Source organism: Scyliorhinus torazame, chromosome 22, assembly GCF_047496885.1.
Source record: "Scyliorhinus torazame isolate Kashiwa2021f chromosome 22, sScyTor2.1, whole genome shotgun sequence".
Lineage (NCBI taxonomy): Eukaryota > Metazoa > Chordata > Chondrichthyes > Carcharhiniformes > Scyliorhinidae > Scyliorhinus > Scyliorhinus torazame.
In genome coordinates, this window is record NC_092728.1 from 47,915,026 (window position 1) to 47,934,907 (window position 19,882).

Below are 19,882 nucleotides of genomic sequence, written 5' to 3' on the forward strand. Positions count from 1 at the left end.
GCCGCATAACGGACGTCATCCGCGCATGCGTGGTTGCCGTCCTGTCCAAATCCGCCCTGCAAGAAGATGGGGGACAGATCTTGCGGGGCCGTGGAAGGAAGGATGTCCTCCTTCAGACCCACATTGCAGGTGAAGCCCGGTGCAGGATCCCCCCTCGCCCCCCCACAGGCCGCCCCCCCCCCAGCTTTCACGCACCGCCCACGACTGCAGCGACCAGGTGTGGACGGCGCCGAGGGGAACCCGTCGTTTTGGCCTGGCCGCTCGGCCCATCCGGGCCTCAGAATAGCGGGGGTGCCGGAGAATCGCCATTTTGGGTGTCTCCGGCGATTCTCCGGCCTGCAAAACTCGATGGGCCGTTCCCGCTGCTTGGGAGAATCGCGGGAGGGCGTCGGACCGGCGTCCCCGGAAACTTTGGCGGCCCAGGCGATTCTTCCAACCGGCGTGGGAGTGGAGAATCGCGCCCACTCTCTTCCACCAATCTCTTTCCTTCCGTCAGGAAAAAGATACCAAAGTTTGAGGTCACGTACCAACCGACTCAAGAACAGCTTCTTCCCTACTGCCATCAGACTTTTGAATGGACTTACCGCGTATTAAGTTGATCCTTTCTCTACACCTTGCTATAACTGTAACATTATATTCTGCAGTCTCTCCTTCCTTCCTTATGTACGGTATGCATTGTTTGTATAGCATGCAAGAAACAATACTTTTCACTGTATACCAATACATGTGACAATAATAAATCAAATCAAATCTGCTTCCAATGCCACCCCATCCTTCTTCAAATAAGGAGACCAAAACTGGACACAATACTCCAGATGTGGTCTTGCCAAAATCCTATACAATTGCAACAATACTTCTCTACTTTTATACTCCAGTCCTTTCATTAAAGTTAACATTCAATTTGCTTTTCTGATTAAATGTTGTACCTGCATACAGACCTTTTGTGATTCATGCACAAAGACACCCAGATCCCTCTGCTGAGATGCATTTTGAATCTGCTTTCCATTTAGATAATAATTGCCTCTCTATTTTTTTTGGACAAAATGGATAACCTCACACCTCCTTGTGAAGGTTCTGGTTAACACAGTTAAAGTGACTCTCCAGAGGGGATCCCTCAGCCTGAATGTCAGAAGATCCAAACCAGAAGATCTGGTGGTTGCAGCATTCGGCATCCTGGGAAGATAGCCGGCTACAATGATCTCAATATCAGCAACAAGGGCACTTATCTCTCTTTCTTCAGTTTTAACCACTGTCATTTTACCACTTTCCCTCTTCCCTGTGTGTTTGTCTGTCTTGTGTGTATTTGGGTAGAGGATGGGACGATAAAGGAAAGTAAAGGAAGTAACAGATTAGCTGGCCAATATTCTATAATAATCATTGCATGTCTTATCTCTATTGATGTTAAAAATAAACATTGCGGGAATCTCTGTTGGCGGAATCCTTTGTTTCGCTGGCAGCGTACCCGCGGGTTTCTCGACAGTGTTGGATGACCACAAAGGGAAACCCCATTGGCCGGCTGCCGGAACGCTGGAAAATGGAGCTGGCGGGACGGAGAATCCTACCCACAGTTTTTTGTGTTTCACTTAAAAATCTGGTGCCTGTAAGTCATTGGAGCAGTCAAGGGTCAAAGATCTCACAAAACCTTATATGAATTATTGGTTCACTTACGTTGCGACTCTGGGGCCTGTAATTGACCGCGTACTTGCCCAGGGTGTCTAACACGCATTAAAGATATCCTATGAGCAACATCCCAGACTTGTTTGTGGAGTTTTGCCTGCCAAGACTATACAAAGACTGGGTTAAAGTCCAGCTGCAAAACCTGGTCAGTGTCAACTAAAGCTGGGTGTGCCAGTGTGTGATGCATTGGTGGTCATCTCCCAGGATTCCATAGACTCTGGAACTGTCCCTGCAGATTGGAGGGTAGCTAATGCCACTCCAATATTCAAAAAGGGAGGTAGAGAGAAAACAGGGAATTATAGACCGGTAAGCTGAATATCAGTAGTAGGGAAAATTCTTGAATCCATTATCAAGGACTTTATAGCAGAATATTTAGAAAGGCAGGATCAGTCAGAGTCAGCATCGATTTATGAAGGGGAAATCATGCTTGACAAACCTGTTGGAATTCTTTGAAGATGTAACCATTACTGTCACCAGACTCCTAAATGACCCTCTTATGGACTGACTTCATTAACACTACACCCTGTATGCTTCACCCGATGCCAGTGCTTATGTAGTTACATTGTATATGTTGTGTTGCCCAATTATGTATTTTCTTTTATTCCCTTTTCTTCTCATGTACTTAATGATCTGTTGAGCTGCTCGCAGAAAAATACTTTTCACTGTACCTCGGTACACGTGACAACAAACAAATCCAATCCAGTTGACAAGGGTGAGCCAGTCGATGTGGTATACTTGGACTTTCAGAAAGCGTTTGACAAAGTCCTGCATAAGAGATTATTGTGCAAAATTAAAGCGCATGGGTTTGGGGGAAGTGTATTGAGGTGGATAGAAAACAAGTTGTCAGAAAGGAAACAAAGATGGGTCCTTTTCAAATTGGGGTGCCACAGGGATCGATGTTGGGACCCCAGCTATTCACAATATATATATTAATGGATGAGGGAACAAAATGCAACATCTCAAAGTTTGCAGATGATACCAAGTTGGGTGAACTGTGACGAGGATGCAGAGATCCTACAGCATGATCTGGACAGGTTGGGCGAGTGGGCAAATCAATGACAGATACAGTATAATTTGGATAAGTGTGAGGTTATTCACTTTGGAAGTAAAAACAGGAAGGCAGATTACTACCTGCATGGTTGCAAATTGGAAGAGGGGAGTGTGCAGCGGGACCTGGGTTTCCTTGTGCACCATTTGCTGAAGGTAAGCATGCCGGTGCAGCAGGTGGTAAAGAAGGCTAATGGTATGTTGGCCTTCATTGCGAGAGGTTTTGAGTACTGAAGCAGGGATGTGTTGCTGCAATTATACAGGGTCTTGGTGAGGCCACACCTAGAATATTGTGTGCAGTTTTGGTCTCCTTTTCGGAGGAAGGATGTTCTTGCTCTCGAGGGAGTGCACACACACAAAGGTGCACAATGCCCTCTTTGTGTCCCGCAGGAGAAGCTGGCCCCTAATAGATGGGGGCAGGGTACGGGACATCAGGTTCTCACCCCCTACGAACAACGAGTCCTGTAACCAAGGACAGATTGGTCACCAACGTCGAGATTGGCTTCATTGCAGAGGTGAGCAACCACCGATCCTACCCAATGACCGTCACACGTGAGCTATTCATGCCAGCATGTTGATCCTTCCTGCCACTGACCACGTGTCCATTCTCCCACTGGATCTCCATCCAATGGCACGGGCTCAACCGGGGTGGTTACCCCCACCCCCCACCATGGGAACACCTTGGAGGAGAGCTCCAAGGGTGCCACCATAATAGTCGCGTCACTGCTGTCATCCACATCCTCCAACAGCGCAGAGACACACACCTCAGTCGGCGAAAGCAGTGGACAGGCTTTTGGGGCACATTCTGGTGAGCATCACACAGTTGCAGATGCACATCAGGTGGAGGCAGGAACATCCAGGCCAGACAGCAGTTGGAGGTTTGCTGAATCCCAGGACCCAGTTGGGCCCCAGTCATATGCTGAGCTTCTGGACCAGGTCTACCCAGAACTGATGCAGTCGAAAGGGTACGGCCGAGAGATTCAGAGGGGGTGTCAGTGGCACTCCTGTAGGTTTACAGCTGATTGGCGGAGTCCCAAAAGCTGATTCCACAGGAGATAGCTGTCATGGGAATGGTCCTTTAAGAAATGTTTTTGTCTTATCACATGGCTTCAGTGATGTCATTGTGTGGGTGGAGCTGGACTGTGGGTCGGAGTTTTTACTTTGAGTTTGGATTGGTTTGAACTCCACAGGTTGAAAGAAGTGTCACTCTATCTTCATTTTAAAAGCTGTTTCCAGACTGCTTGATAACTTAAAAGAGATAATTGCTTTCTGGAAGGAATTCGCACATTAAATAACAGTCTAATACCAGTAGGAATGTCTTGCTTTGGGTCACACCTTTGCAAGAACAAGAACAAAAGAACAAAGAAATGTACAGCACAGGAACAGGCCCTTCGGCCCTCCAAGCCCGTGCCGACCATGCCGCCCGACTAAACTACAATCTTCTACACTTCCTGGGTCTGTATCCCTCTATTCCCATCCTATTCATGTATTTGTCAAGATGCCCCTTAAATGTCACTATCGTCCCTGCTTCCACCACCTCCTCCGGTAGCGAGTTCCAGGCACCCACTACCCTCTGCGTAAAAAACTTGCCTCGTACATCTACTCTAAACCTTGCCCCTCTCACCCTAAACCTATGCCCCCTAGTAATTGACCCCTCTACCCCAGGGAAAAGCCTCTGACTATCCACTCTGTCTATGCCCCTCATAATTTTGTAGACCTCTATCAGGTCGCCCCTCAACTTCCTTCGTTCCAGTGAGAACAAACCGAGTTTATTCAACCGCTCCTCATAGCTAATGCCCTCCATACCAGGCAACGTTCTGGTAAATCTCTTCTGCACCCTCTCTAAAGCCTCCACATCCTTCTGGTAGTGTGGCGACCAGAATTGAACACTATACTCCAAGTGTGGCCTAACTAAGGTTCTATACAGCTGCAACATGACTTGCCAATTCTTAGACTCAATGCCCCGGCCAAGAAGGCAAGCATGCCGTATGCCTTCTTGACTACCTTCTCCATCTGTGTTGCCCCTTTCAGTGACCTGTGGACCTGTACTCCTAGATCTCTTTGACTTTCAATACTCTTCAGGGCTCTACCATTCACTGTATATTCCCTACCTGCATTAGACCTTCCAAAATGCATTACCTCACATTTGTCCGGATTAAACTCCATCTGCCATCATTGCAAAGGGGTTTCTGGTTTTACTTGCATTTTGTTATTGAATTGGAACAGTTAAGGGGGAATTCATTAAGGGTTATACATAGATTACTGTAGCTGTGTGGGGTCTTTATGTTTGCAGTTGATAAAAATTCTTACTGTGCGTGTTTATACAAATGTTAACTAAATTTGTAGAATAAAGCTTGGTTTTTTTGATTAAAAGTGCCTAAGACCTCTGTTGAATAACACCTGAAGGGCAGGCTCTTGTGCTCATCATAGCCCAAATCAATAAACAGTTAGAGGTCAGGTGAACTCCATAACATACTTTGGAGTTTTCTAAACCCTAGCCCATAACATAGCGCCGGCAATGCTTGGCACCGAGGCCAACGCGGTGCACCCTTGGGGGAGAGGGGCTGGGGCAGGCGGAGGTAGGCAGGGGGTACTCCGTCCATAGTGACCCCCAGGCCCTACCGGCAACGACCGGGAGGGGGCCACCCTGGAGCCTCCAGCTCGGGTGGCGACGGTGGCACCAACACCTTCCCCGCTCCCCTACCGACATCTGCGCAGCTAGGGGGGGGGGAGCGGAGAACAGGACATAGGCAGTAGCCGAAGCTGCCCCCGTTTTGGGTACAGATGGGCCGGGGGGGTGGGGTGATAATAATAGTAATCTTTATTGTCACAAGTAGGCTAACATTAACACTGCAATGAAGTTACTGTGAAAAGCCCCTAGTCGGCACATACCAGAGCCTGTTCTGCTACATAGAGGGAGAATTCAGAATGTTCGAATTACCTAACAGCACATCTTTCAGGACTTGTGGGAGGACACTGGAGCACCTGGAGGAAACCCACGCAGACACGAGGAGAACGTGCAGACTCCGCACAGACAGTGACCCAAGCCGGGAATCGAACCTGGGACCCTGGCGCTGTGAAGCCATAGTGCTAACCACTATGGTACCATGTTGCGGTTATGGGGGACCCGTGGGCGCCACCTACCAATAGCGGTCAACCCCACCGACTGAGGCCCCCCCTCCCCCACCGAGCATTGGGGCTGCAACCACAGTGTCCCCGGGCTCACCATCCAGGTTCGAAGATGGCTACCTACCTCATCGGATCCCCACAGCAGCTACTCCGCCAGCTTCACATTTTAAAAAAGGTGTACTAATCGGAGCTCGCGTATCCACTTGCTGGGGAGGCGGTTACATCACAGGAGGCCATTAGATAGGGGGTCGTTTCCGTTAATGTTCGGAGATTGGCTTTAAACCGGTGAATATTGGTTTCCTGCCATGCGGGACCTGACCTCTCCAACGGGAACGGGCCAGTTAGATCGCAAAACGATTGGGTCCAGCACGGTTCCCGTTTTTCCGTGATTTAGTGGCGCGGCCGGTAAATCATGCTCCTCATTTCTAATCTGTGCGAATGTATATACATGTGCTTTATCATTTTTCTCACATTTCGATGCTAATAAACTCACTCCAACTCAAAAAAGCCTGGTTAAATTGGCTCCTTTTAAAACATAAATATTGGGCTGAGAAAAGACATCCGCAAGAGAAGGGATCCTTTTTAAATTAATCTTGTTACGACAGAGGTGGTTGAATAAAGAAAGGGAGCCAATTCATCCCTCCTCACCCCAAATTTTGGGAACCTCACCTGGAGACCAGTCCTAACATCTTATGTGCCTTTACAAGGCTATTTCTTAACTTTATTTCTTGGGTGTAAAATCAGAGTTACTCCAATCTTTTTCAATAATTAATACCTCTGGTGTTAATTGCTGCAATGATGTTAGTGCATAAATGCCTTTCTTGTGCCTTACCAGAACTGGATTCAGTGTGGTCTGATATGTGTGAGATAAAATTTGATCATGATCTCCAACCCACTGTTGGGTCCATGTAATTCAATATTCTATTGGTTTTGTTGATTTCTGCTCTGTCTTAGACTCAATACAAAGTACATAGTATCAAGATTCCTAGGTCTTTTTCAGCTTCATCTTAAATTATTTTAACACATTCATGGAGTATGTTTTATCTATTATTCGTTCCCACAGGGTAGCATTTAACATTTCTCTGCATTAAACTTCATCTGTCTTTGTTCTACACAGTTACACATCTTGACCAACCCATTCTGTTATTACTCAGCTACATGTTAAGATTACATTGATCCAGTGAATTTAGATACATGCAGGCAAGGGACTTTATACGAAAGCAGTGGAGGACGTTTTCCAGGTTGCCGAGGTACACCGTACTGCAGCAACTTCCGCTCCCGGATGAGTCAGGAGAGGGTAGAATTGGGGATATATATGGGTAGTTGGGGGAGGGGTGCAAGTGGTGAGGATCAATAACAAATTGGAGGAGTTGGGGCGGGGAGTGGGGGACAGGCTGGGGACTGTGGTGCGAGGTGATGCTTGGGGTCAATAAAACCTCCTCCTGCGTGAGGGTGAGCTTGATTTAGTTCAAGGTGGTGCACAGGGTACATATGACCTGGGCGAGGATGAGTGGGTTCTTTCAGGGGGTGGCCGACGAGTGCGAGAAGTGTGGGCGAAGGCCAGCCAATCATGCGTACATGTTCTGGGGTTGCGAAAAGCTAGAGTGTTACTGGGAAACAGTGTTTGGGACATTATCTAAAATTGTGGGGGTGGAGGTCAGGCCGGACCCAATTGTGGCGATCTTTGGGGTATCGGAAGTGCTGGAGCTGCTGGAAGGGAAGGGGGCCGATGTCGTGGCCTTCGTCTCTCTAATTGCCCGGTGAAGGATCTTGCTAAATTGGAGGTGTGGCTGAGAGACCTGTACGACTTTCTTCTATTGGAAAAGATCGAATTTGAGTTGAGGAGGTCAGCAGAGGGCTTTGAGAATGATGGGGATTTTCATGACAATGTTTGAGGAACTGTTCGCCGTGGGGGATGGGGAGAAGGGTGGGGGGGGGGAAGGTTAGGAGTAAACAGGGAAATTGTACAAACTGTGGACTGAGGGGTTGTGGAGTGTATTGTTATATATGTTACTGTTTTTTTACACGTGTGGAATAAAATACATTTTACTTTAATCCTCTTAGGTTGGCATCATCTGCAAATTTCACCACTTTGCATTGTATTTCTGAATCAGTCATTTATGTGAAATAGAAAAAGGGCCAGTATTGAGCTTGTTGGCATCAGTATTTTCCCCTCACTGTGATGTAACTCCTCTAACAAATACATATGGGCTGCAATCTAATGGCTACATCACGTCCGACTCAGGAAGTGACGCGGCCGGTAAATCTTGCAAGATCCAACGGGGTGCAAAGAATACAGCACAGGAACAGGCTCTTCGAGTCTGCGCTGATCATGATGCCTATCTAAACTAAAACCTTCTGCAGTTTCCGGTGTCCGTATCTCTCTATTCCCATTCTATTCATGTATTTGTCAAGATGTCTCTCAAACGTCGCTATCGTATCTGCTTCCACCATCTCCCCCTCCCCATCCCCGCAGTATGTTCCAGGCACTCACCACTCAGTGTAAAAAAAACTTGCCTCGCACATCTCCCCTCCACCTTAAATCTATATCCCCTAGTAATTGACTTTTGCACCCTGAGAAAAAGTGTCTGACTATCCACTCTCTCCATAATTTTGTAAACCTCTATCAGGCCCCTCAACCTCAGTCATTCCAGTGAAAACAATCCGGGTTTATCTAGCCTCTCCTCATAGCTAATGCCCTCCATACCAGGCAATATCTGAAAAAACCTCTTCTGTACTCTCTCCAAAGCCTCCATATCCTTCTGGTAGTGGCGACCGGAATTGTACACAATATTCCAAGTATGGCCTAAGGTTCTGTACAGCTGCAGCATAACTTGCCAATTTTTAAACTCAATGCTCCGACGGATGAAAGCAACCATGCCGTATGCCTTCTTGATGACCTTATCACCTGTGTTGCCACTTTCAGTGATCTGTGGAACTGTACACCCATTTCTTTCTGCCTGTCAATACTCTTAAGGGTTCTGCCATTTACTGTATAATTCACATCTATATTAGACCTTCCAAAATTCATTATCTCACGTTTGCCCGGATTAAACTCCATCTGCCATTTCTCCGCCCAAGTTTTCAACCGCTCTATATCTTGCCGTTTCCTCTGACAACTCTCATCACCATCCACAGCTCCACCAACCTTTGAGTCGCGAGACGTCACGATCTTAACCCAAGTCTGCAATTTCAAGTGTGCAGTGAAATGAAATGAAATGAAATGAAAATTGCTTATTGTCACAAGTAGGCTTCAAATGAAGTTACTGTGAAAAGCCCCAAGTCGCCACATTCCAGCACCTGTTCGGGGAGGCTGGTACAGGAATTGAACCGAGCTGCTGGCCTGCCTTGGTCTGCTTTAAAAGCCAGCTATTTATCCCAGGGTGCTAAACCAGCCCCTATTGTGTGGAAAGGGAAAAGACAAAACAGTCTCACCAGTTTATGGACAGTCACTGTTGGGCTCAGGTAGTCATTTTCCAAAATCAACCCTTCCTTTTCTTCCATTGCAAATTCTTCGAAGACTTGATGTTTAATGTTTGAATTTTCAGCTCTAGAAACACAAATATTTTCAGCCATTAACAAATTTCCCATGTGGTGCATAAATTATGGATCAAAGTGTGGTAATATACTTGAGCAGTTCCATATAACTCATTCATTCCCCCTTCCAGTTTTTTCTCCCCCAACCCTGCTGAAACCATACTTGGGTATGATTCCATAGGAATTAATCATCTTCATCTTAGCAACTATTCATCCATCTGAGGAGTTGAGTTTAGGTTTGCACATTGCATTTCAGTGGTGGTGGGGGCTTGAAGTGGATGCAACTCAGATTCAACAAGGGATTAAAGCACGAGGACTGGTTGCATAAAATTGGCTCATGTGCTCTTCAGTAGAGAAGACTGAGGGCCTATCTGATCAAGGTGTTCAAAACATGAAGTTTTCAACCGGTAGATATGGAGAAACTATTTCTTCAATTGGGGGAAGTCAAAAACAAGGGGATGTAATCTTAAAATTAGAACGAGACCATTCAGGAGTTAAATCAGAAAACATGTTTTCCAAATAAAAGGTTGTGAAACTCCAAATTTTCTCTCAAAAAGGGTGTGGATTCTGGGACAACAGGATCTTTCAAGAGTAGATAAATTAGACAGGAATATTTTTACTAGATATGGATCTACTGAATGGTGGAGTAGCCTCGTGGGGCTTAATAGCCCACTCCTGTTCCTATGACTGACTACATGGTAACAGTTTCTGTATCCTAGTTGGGTTTACTCCTTTTTTCACCCAAAAGGTAAATATATGGGGCAGGATTCTCCATTGACTGACACCGAAATCGGGAAATGCGACTGGGCAGAGAATAGGCCAAAATCGCGGCCAAATTGAAATTCCCTGTCACCTCGACGGCGGCATCAATGCGATCCGGAATGCTCATACAGTAAACACCGTTTGAATATCATTAGCGGGTCCGACCCGGTATTTTCTGAGGCCACTGCGATTCTCCTCCTCCTCTAAGGTGAATGTGCAGGTTCAGTCGGCAGTTAAGAAGGCAAATGCAATGTTAGCATTCATATCAAGAGGGCTAGAATACAAGGGATGTACTTCTGAGGCTGTATAAGGCTCTGGTCAGACCTCATTTGGAGTATTGTGAGCAGTTTTGGGCCCTGTATCTAAGGAAGGATGTGCTGGCCTTGGAAGGGGTCCAGAGGCTGTTCACAAGAATGATCCCTGGAATGAAGAGCATTTGAGGACTCGGGGTCTGTACTCTTTGAAGTTTAGAAGGATAAGAGGGGATCTTATTGAAACCTACAAGATACTGCAAGGCCTGGATAGAGTGGACGTAGAGAGGATGTTTTCACTTGTAGGGAAAACTAGAACCAGAGGACACCATCTCAGACTAAAGGGACGATCCTTTAAAACAGAGATGAGGAGGAATTTCTTTAGCCAGAGGGTGGTGAATCTGTGGAACTCTTTGCCGCAGAAGGCTGTGGAGGCCAATTCACTGAGTGTCTTTAAGACAGAGATAGATAGGTTCTTGTTTAATAAGGGGATCAGGGGTTATGGGGACTCGATGGGCCGAGTGGTCTAATTCTGCTCCTTTGTCTTATTGTCTTATGATGCACAAAGTTCTCGACAGCACGGTTCACTTGTGCTTTTAAAAATCGTGAAACTGGCGTCATGGCTAATGAGGGAGGGAGAGAGAGAGAGAGAGGAGGTAGGATACAGAGGAGCGACTGTGGGTTGCCAGGCCGGACTGTCTGGAGTGGGAAACCGTGCCAGGGGAGCGGGCCGTGTGGCCGGGGTGACCCCTGGGGTGCCCCCCCCCCCACCTAACCAAAGGGACTGGGGCGGTGTCCAGCCACGGATTACCACGGCCTCCATGGCACCATTTTGTTGTGCACCCCACTGACCATGCACCCTGGCTCTGCAGTGACACCAACTGTATGAGTGCCCCACTCCCCCACCTAATCCACTGCCCCCCCCCCCCCCCCCCCCCCCCCCCGCCGCAACCCGGCCGCCACTCACCGGTTGCCCAGCCAGGACAACGCCCACAGTAGCCCCTGCGGGAGCGCGGGCTGCGGAGCCTACTCCTAGAGAGTAGAAGTGTCAGCCAATGGTACCCCTGGCATCAGGGACAGGCGCCAGGGCCAGAGGCCCCCACAGTGCTGGGCAACGACAGGACCAGGAGTTCAGAGATGGGGGGTGGGACATGCGGGGTCAGAACCTGCAATGCTAAAATGTAGGCCTTTATCCTCCTGCAGACAATGAACATTTGAATGCAACCAGCAATGGTGGCCTTCCTGCTAGTCGTCACAGCCCTGGGGGATGCCCTGCGGCTGTACGAGCTGGCGCTGCTCGAGGAGGAGGAAGCTGCAGCAGCAGAGCGTGCAGGAGCGGAGCGTGCAGCGCTGAAGTGTGTCGCAGAGGGACAGGTGGCAGCCGCCCAGGATGGAGAGCCAGCCTCCCAACAGGCCAGGAGGAGGAGGTGCCAAGGAGGCCTCGTGGGTACCGGCAGCGCCCGGCATTTAAGGCCCTGCCGGACCGTGCATGCCGTCGAAGTCTCCGGCTGAGCAGAGAGAGACAGTGCGATATATCTGCTAGCTGATATCAGACCTTGCACCGCAGGGCTATGGAGTATACCCCCTCCCAGTGGCTGTCAAGGTGATGGTCACCCTGAACTTTTACGCCACAGAGTCCTTCCAGGCACCGAGTGGGGACCAGTCGGGATCTGACAAACCTCGGTGCATCCGTGCCGTCACGGAAGTTCTAAATGCCCAGGCGGCTCAATATAACCATTACAATGTGGACAAGTCAACCAGTGCCCTGGCAGCGGGGTTTGCCGTCATCGACAGGTTGCCCCAGGTCCAGGAGCTGATCAACTGGATGCATGTCCCCCTATGAGCACCTGCAGATGACACGCCGCTCTACAACAACCTAAGGAGGTACCACTCAACGAACGTGCAGCCAATATGTGACCATCAGCTGCACATCATTCACCTCTGTGCCCGATACCCGGGCAGTGTGCACGATGCCTTCATCCTGCCACACTCGATCCTTGACATGTTTGAGACACACCCCCACCGACTGGGGGGGTTGGCTCCTGGGTGACAGGAGCTATCCACTGCTGTCGTGGCTGATGACACCTATCCGGAAGCCACAGACCGATGCGGAGACCCACTACAACGACGGCAACTAGGGCTGTGATCGACGGTGCTTCAGCTTCCTGAAGATGCGGTCCAGGTGCCTGGACTGCTCTGGAGTGGCCCTCCAGTATGACGCAGAGGGCTGCCCGCATCGTGCCGGCTGCTGCCCGTCCTCCATAACATCGCGCAGCTAGGAGCGATGTTCTGGAGGAGGAGGAGGAATGCCAGTCCCCCTCCGACAAGGGGGATGCAGGGGAGGGTGAGGATGGGCAGGACATGGGACTCTGGCAGGCATGGTAGACTGCATGATATGTGCACCAGGACAACGTGCACAGAATGCTCTGATCGGCTCCAGGTTTACCAATGTGGGGATGGGGTTATTGGGGAAAGAGATGGCTAGGGGGACAGGCACCGCATCTCACCCCCTCACTCAAATGCCGGCTACCCCGCACCCCCACCACCGCCTGCAACCCCGTTTGTGATACATACCTGCCGCACTATGGGGTGTGGGCCCTGGGTTGGCAGTAAAAGCGGGTCTGGTGCCTGGGATGGAGGATGATGACAATCCGCTCTGCGATGAGCTCTGGTGCTCCACATCGTATGCCAATGTCTGACTCCTGCCCACAGTAGTACTTTCCACTGTCCACCTGAGTGAGGCCTGCATGCGAGCTGGCCATTCCATCACATGGTCCCATTGAATTTCTGAGTTGACAGTGGTGGGGACGGTCGGGGTTGGGGGTGGAGACAGTCGGGGCTATCCACAACATTCGCCCATTCCCCCCCTTCCTTTGGCCAGCCAGAGCAGTCCAAACCTCATACCCATCTGACAGAGCACCGAGGCAGGTTGTAACAGTGGTAACAGGTGTATAATGTGAACAAATATTTACAGATACATGCCCTAGCCCCTATTTACGAACTGTGCCCTGCAGCCGAACCAACCTAACTGGTGTCTAACTTTCTGGACTTACGGGCCCGAATGCAACATATAGGTGGTTCCCCAGACGGTACAGCAGGAGTGGAGGCGGCCTGCTGTGATTCCCGCCCTGCGACCTGGGTTCCTGTTGGCAGCAGTCTACTGGAGCGACTGGGTCTGAATGGGCCCGGCTGCTGCTTGGGTGCCCCAGGCGGCGTGGTGCTGCCCTGTCACGTCCGCTGTGGGTGGGGAGGTCCGAGGTTGCACTGTTTCAGCAGAGGCTCCATCACCTCCTCCTTCCTCCTCGGGGTGCCCAATGGCCCCCGGGCTACTCAATGGGATGGGGGTGCGAACAGAGCTATCCCCGGAGGCTCCCCTACCACCTGGCACTGTCAGTCCTGGAGGCCCGCTCTGGTTTCAACCAGGGTCCGTACGCTCGCGGCCATGGAGTGGATCATCTCCTTCTGGGACTGTGCCACCACCTTCTGGGTTTGTGTCACATCACCCAGTCACTGCGCCATCTCCGTCTGGGGCTGGACCACCTTCCTCTGTGTCTGCACCTTTATGGCCTGCGCCTGGGCAATGTCGCCGACGTTCCAAGCCGTGGCCTACTGTGACTGGGCCACGCTCATGTTGCCTGTGAGACATCAACCCTGCCCTGGGCCTCGGCTAGCACCTGCACAAAATGCCCCGGGCCTTGGACATGCTGATCCATAGCCAAAATATTTGCTAAGGTGAAGGTGGTGTTGGGGTGCGGGTAGTGTTGACACAAATCATGGGGAGCGGCAACTCAGCAAGGTCTCACTTCCTAGCCACGGCCGAACTCCACCTTGGTGACCTCCCTTTCCTCTGGACCGCCGACCATGTCCCGCGCCCTCTACTCTGCCACACTGAGGGGCTGCAGGTTCGGCAGTCCCCCTCCTGTCTTATCCCACTCCCAGCGTTGTGCACAGCCTTCTCCTGGCCCGGCGGGGCGGGGGGGGGGTTATGGGTGTGTAGGGTGTAGGACGGGCGAGGCATAGTGCTACTTACTCACCCTGATCGCCCCGAGGTCGTGCAATTTTTTGAGGCACTGCTGGCTGGTCTGGATGATGTTGCCCATGCGCTGACCGTGTCTGCTATCTGTGCCGAGGCACGGCGAACTCCAGCGGCTGGCAGCCTCCTTCCCGGGCCAGGGTCATCCTCCTCTCCACCACTGCATCCAGGAGGGTCTCCAGCTCAGCATCCATGAATCTTGGGGCCGCTATCCTCGCTGCCATCTTGTTGGCTGGGATAGAGTGTGTGGGAGTGAAGTGTGTATATGCGGCTGCAGTTGTCAGCCTCCTGAGTGTCAATCGCGAAACCGGCGAATCCGGTACCATATCTCATTAGAATCGATTGTGTTCCACATTGTGCCGGTGCGAGCGCCTTAACGGTAGCAGAATTGGTCCAGGTGTGGTGCCAGTTTTGCCATCATGAAAGTCCACGAATCCCGCCCATGAGCTTTTTCAGGTAGGGGTTCATGTGATAATAATCTGGAGGAGGAACCATGATCAAATTTTCCCTTTTAATTCCAGGGATGCTGAAGTGCTTCAACTGCCGCTCTAGTATGCTCAGAATAACTAGTGAAAATTGGACTTTTCCATTCCAAATGGCTCAAAGGTATACCACAAAATATACTTACTCTCGAAGCCTTTGGGCGGGTCATTAAAAAAGTTTAATTCTTGTACCATAAGGTCTACATGCATTAAGATTTTATTTCCAAGTTGCTAATACCCATATTGAATAAATCATAAAACCCAACACTCAAATTTTGCTTCCACATAGAAGATTTTTACTTGGCAACAATGTTCTTCTGGCCAAAACTATCCAAAGTTCTGATGGAAGTGATAAAATCCACACCCAAAGACATTACCGTTCCAATGCCCAAGAAAAGAATGCATCCTTTTGATTTACTTCCTCTGTCGTTTTACTATCATCTGTCCATCTGGTAAGGCTATCCTGCTCAGCAGCAAACCTGAGACAGAGAACAGACAAATAACTTCTACTGCCAACACCCAACACCATGTTAAATGTGGATCCAGTACGATTATAGAGTTGCACCTGACCAAATAGTCTTGCTTCCTATCACATGATGCAAAATTTCTGATCAAAAATATGAAATCCTGATTAATAGGGTATTTTATGAAAGAGTGCAAGCATCTGCATGATGAGCTTGATTTTTGATAACGTTGGATAATCGTCTGGTCCACATATCACAGAATCAAGGAATTGTTATAGCACAGGAGGCCAGTCAGCCCACTGTGTCCACACTAGCTCTCTAAATGAGCAATCACCCCTAAGTCCATTCCCCCATTTCCTCTCCTCAACCCTGCATATCTTCTTTTTCAGACAATAATCTAATTTCCTTGAATGCCTTGACTGAACCTGCCTCCACCACTATCAGGCAGCACAATGTTAAAAACTTGCCCATTCCTTAACTCTTCAGATTATTGGGAATGATTATGGGAGAAAGGGTGTCATTGGGAATGCAGAAGTTAAGTTTTGTGTCTTCTTTTCAGTCAAGGTGATTCATTTGGTACTATATTTATTTCCAGCTATAAAATAATGAAAGATAAGATGAGATATGGGAATACCTTTCTTCAAAGTATTCCATTGTTTTTTAAAGGATAAATGTAGAACCCGACAGGAGAGACAACAGGAACACAAGATATGGTAGAAATGAAAAACTGGCTTATTACGGTATACACAAATAACAAAACTACAACTCCTCTCCCCGAAGGGCCACCTTTCCTGACCTGCACCCAGGTCAGGGTTTTTTATACTGAATAGTTCCCCCTGTTAAGGGAAACCCCATCCCCAATTACCATGATAGTTCCTACTCAGCTTGTAAGGGGGGAATCGTATAGAGCACAGTCCTTGGTCCCCAAAAGGGTCATAAAAATAGGTATTTAAAAGAAAATGCAGTTAAGTTTTTAAAACATCAAATTTCCCACTCAAAAGGAATATCCGTTTTGAGTGGTTCCATGGCTCCATGATGTTTGCAATTTTACAGATGGCGAGGATTCCCATTTTAGGAAGGATCTCCAGGCCCTGGAGTGGGTGCAGAACCTACTTAGGTGAGGGACTAAGTTATGTGGAAAGTCTATAGAAGCTGGAATTGTTTGCCTTAAAGCAGGGAACGTTAAGGGGAGATTTAATAGGGGGTTTCAAAGCCCGAGGACACTGATCCTAATTCTGTCAAAAACCTAGCATTGTTTCACACTGTTACAAAAATCCAGACTGTCCCATTTGCATCTATAATCCTACCTACTTTTGCTAAATGCCAGTATTGAACTCCAATAGGTACACAGCTACATCTTGAATTCCATTTGCTGCATATTCTCAGCAACTGCTAGGCAATGAAAATCAGATATATATAGATAAGGGGAAAGAAAATTGAAGCTAACCACAATATTTATAAACATCTAGCTATGATTGACAGGTTATCACCACATCAAAAAGGTGTTAAGTGCATTCTGCTGAGAAGAGAAAGTGAAAGCACTTATCTCCTAGATGTTGATAAACATTGTGATTATCAACACAGCAAGGCATTTGAGATGCATTCAAGCATGAAGGGAGGTGAAAATAAACAATCCTGTCAATTGCATCCTACTAAAAGCTATCGCTCTTTGAAAGCCTCGTAGATCAAAGGGGTGTTTAAAGTCTTGCAATGTGTTTTGGCTTTCTATGAAGTAACAGCTGCTTCTTTCTACACATCCTGGCAGCATTGACTGACGGGGGTGGGATCTCTGATGTGCTGGGGTGGGGAGGGGGGTGTGAACTCTGATATGATGATATGGGAGGGGCATCTTCTATATGGGCAGGGGGAGAAAGAGAAGAGAATCTCCGATATGGTGGGGGGTGGAGGGGGGTTTCTGATAAGGTATTGGGAGGGCCTCTAGTATTGGCTGGTGGGGGGGGGGGAGGAGGAGGAGAGAGAGAAGAGGTCTTTGGTGGTGGTGGGGGGTTCTCTGGTAGGGAGGGGTCCCTGCTACGGGGATCTTTTATGGTGGAGTCTGATGGGGAGGTCTCTGATGGGATCGGGGCTCAGTTACCCTCAAGCATGTGTGCTATCTGTGTGTGTGGGGGGGGTGGGGGAGGAAAGAGAGGGGTGACCTAGCAATTCCCATGATGGTTGGGGTGGGGGGGTGCCCCTATTTGTCAGCAGAGGGCAAGACTGATGTTGTGATGGTGGTGTTGGGGGGGGAGGGGAGGGAATGTCACCAGAATGCTGCATCGGACCACACGCTCAGATAGGCAACCCAATAGTGGGATTTAGAATGGAATCCCGGGGTATCATTCCCGTGCATAAATAAGGGAGAGTGAATTACCCTGAGCGCCGCTTCTACTGCTAGCACAGACCAGGAGCGATTCTACTCTGGTGGGAGAACACTAGTCTTCCAAACAAAGAATCTGCCCGTTATGTTTTGGGAGTTACAGCTAAATTAGTTTAAAAGCATTCAGCGAACACTGAAAGGCGAGGACATCATGTTTATAGGTGGAGCCTAACAAAATTCTCAGATTTCAATTTATCAGAGTGTTCTGTAGCTGGGGAAGAGGATACTGAAAAGGTGTTGCTTTTAGTAGGCTCAAAGCAGCTAGGGCTCATAGAAGTCATGGGGAAGTGAGAAGGTGGTGGCCGGTTGCTGGCTCCATGCTGGAGGCAGTTGAAGCTCAGAGAAACCCTGCAAGCCATTTACAGTTTTGTGCACCCAGGGTTCAGGGAAACTCAAGTGCAGTGCCAACCCAGTGAATCTGGTGATCTGTGAAAGGGTTGCGAGTGGTGGTAATTAGAAGCAGGAGTGCAGCTTTGCAAATCCCATGGAATGAAGTCTGAGGGGAAGAGATTGAACTATGAGTGAGCTGTCATTGAGGTAATCCAAGACGGAAAAGTATTTTAGTAAATTCAGAGGTTAGGTCTTCAAAAATGAAGAGTTGAATTCCCTTCTTTGGGAGAAGAAGATTTACTGAGAGTTTGTGACTCACATTGGTTACTGATGCCTGGGTGAAAAAACCGTAGGATCTCTTTTGGTCGCATCTGCCATTTAATGTACATGTGTTGTGTTTGACCTCAGTTTGTCTGTTATTTTGGATTTACTTCATGTTGGTTCTGAAGATTCGGGTATAAGATAGATATTGTAGAGTGTTTTATTTTTCTGACTTTGTATAGCGAAGTTTATTTAAAACCGTGGAATCTTGTGGCTTTATTCTCTTAGTGGGTAACTAGGATTTCAAACATTGTCCACTTTAAACAAAAGATTACTGGTCCCTAATCAGATTGTAACAATTCCTTCTTAAATTAGTGACATGTTATAAAAAATGATATTTCCCATTTCACAATGAATATGGGTGCATTAAATAAAGGAGATGCTAGCATTAAATAAAGTTTCACTTACCGATTCTTTTCCGCACCAGAAACATCTTCGGCTCGAATGGCAATACTAGGAATTCCTATCAAATGTAAACAATAGGTTAAATTGGATCAATGTCTTTCCAATATCTCTTTCTTAAAGAGGCATACAGATTCTCAAGTCTGTATGTACACTTCAATGTAATTAATTCAAATCAATATATATATAATTATTTGCATTGATAAGGTTCTGACTTAAATCAGGTCATTTACTTCAAATTCTTGTTGCATTTTCAAGAGCCAAAAAAGACATTTAACTGGTAACGAAGTGAAACTGACAGTTTCAGGTTCTAGTCTAGAATATGGAATAAACAGCCTGCATAATGAGAGACAGAATCTAACCTGCACTGCGTGACTGGACAACACAATGTACTGTAAAGGCAGCCGCAGCGGATTCTGCCCTGCACAGAAGTGATGGGCAGCTCCTGCTGGTTGTGGAGTTCCTTTTGGGATGCAAAAAAATCTCTTCGCCATGCTGATGAAGCAGAGTTTCCCATTTTGTAAGTGGTACTGTTGGTAAAGATGTAGGGAGTAAGGTCCCAACTGTATCATATTCTGGGATATCCTTCAGTGTCCAATTTGAGGCTTCCAGCAATGTATCCATGCTTTTACTTTTTCTCAGCAACTTTACAAGCTTATTTGGTGATTCATTGTGAAATCGTGCCCACATGGTACTGTGGCTTTTATCAGCAGATGTTGCCATATCGGTATTTTCCTATTTAAAGAAGAAATGGAGCATTATAATAATTCTTACACCACTGACAAAATGATGGATTTACCAAAACGAATAAGCACAACTCGTATTCCATTATTTTGAATCACAGAATTGCTACAGCACAGAAAGAGGCCATTCAGCTTTCCTAGTCCCATCCCCCCACGTTCTCCTGGTATCTCTGCACATTCATCCTTTTCAGAAAAAAATCTACTTCCCTCCTGAATGCTTTGATTGAACCTGTCTCCCCCACGCTACCAGGCGGCGCATTCCAGATTTTAACCACTCGCTACATGAAAGTTTCTCATGTCTTCATCGCTTCTTTTCCCAATTACTTT

General features: G+C 48.0%; 1 protein-coding gene across 3 annotated transcripts in view; it reads right to left on the minus strand.

Annotated features, from left to right (window-relative positions):
* Window positions 1–19,882, minus strand: part of LOC140398808 (uncharacterized) — a 195,347-nt gene that overhangs the window by 161,183 nt on the left and 14,282 nt on the right. For 2 of the 3 annotated variants that reach the window (XM_072487775.1, XM_072487774.1), the window contains exons 2-5: window positions 19,175–19,547; window positions 18,819–18,873; window positions 15,296–15,397; window positions 9,289–9,403 (exon numbers count right to left, since the gene is read on the minus strand). In XM_072487775.1, the coding sequence (XP_072343876.1) occupies window positions 9,289–9,403; window positions 15,296–15,397; window positions 18,819–18,873; window positions 19,175–19,547 (645 nt within the window). The remainder of the gene's footprint in view (window positions 1–9,288; window positions 9,404–15,295; window positions 15,398–18,818; window positions 18,874–19,174; window positions 19,548–19,882) is intronic. The other variant, XM_072487776.1, reaches the window with a different exon arrangement.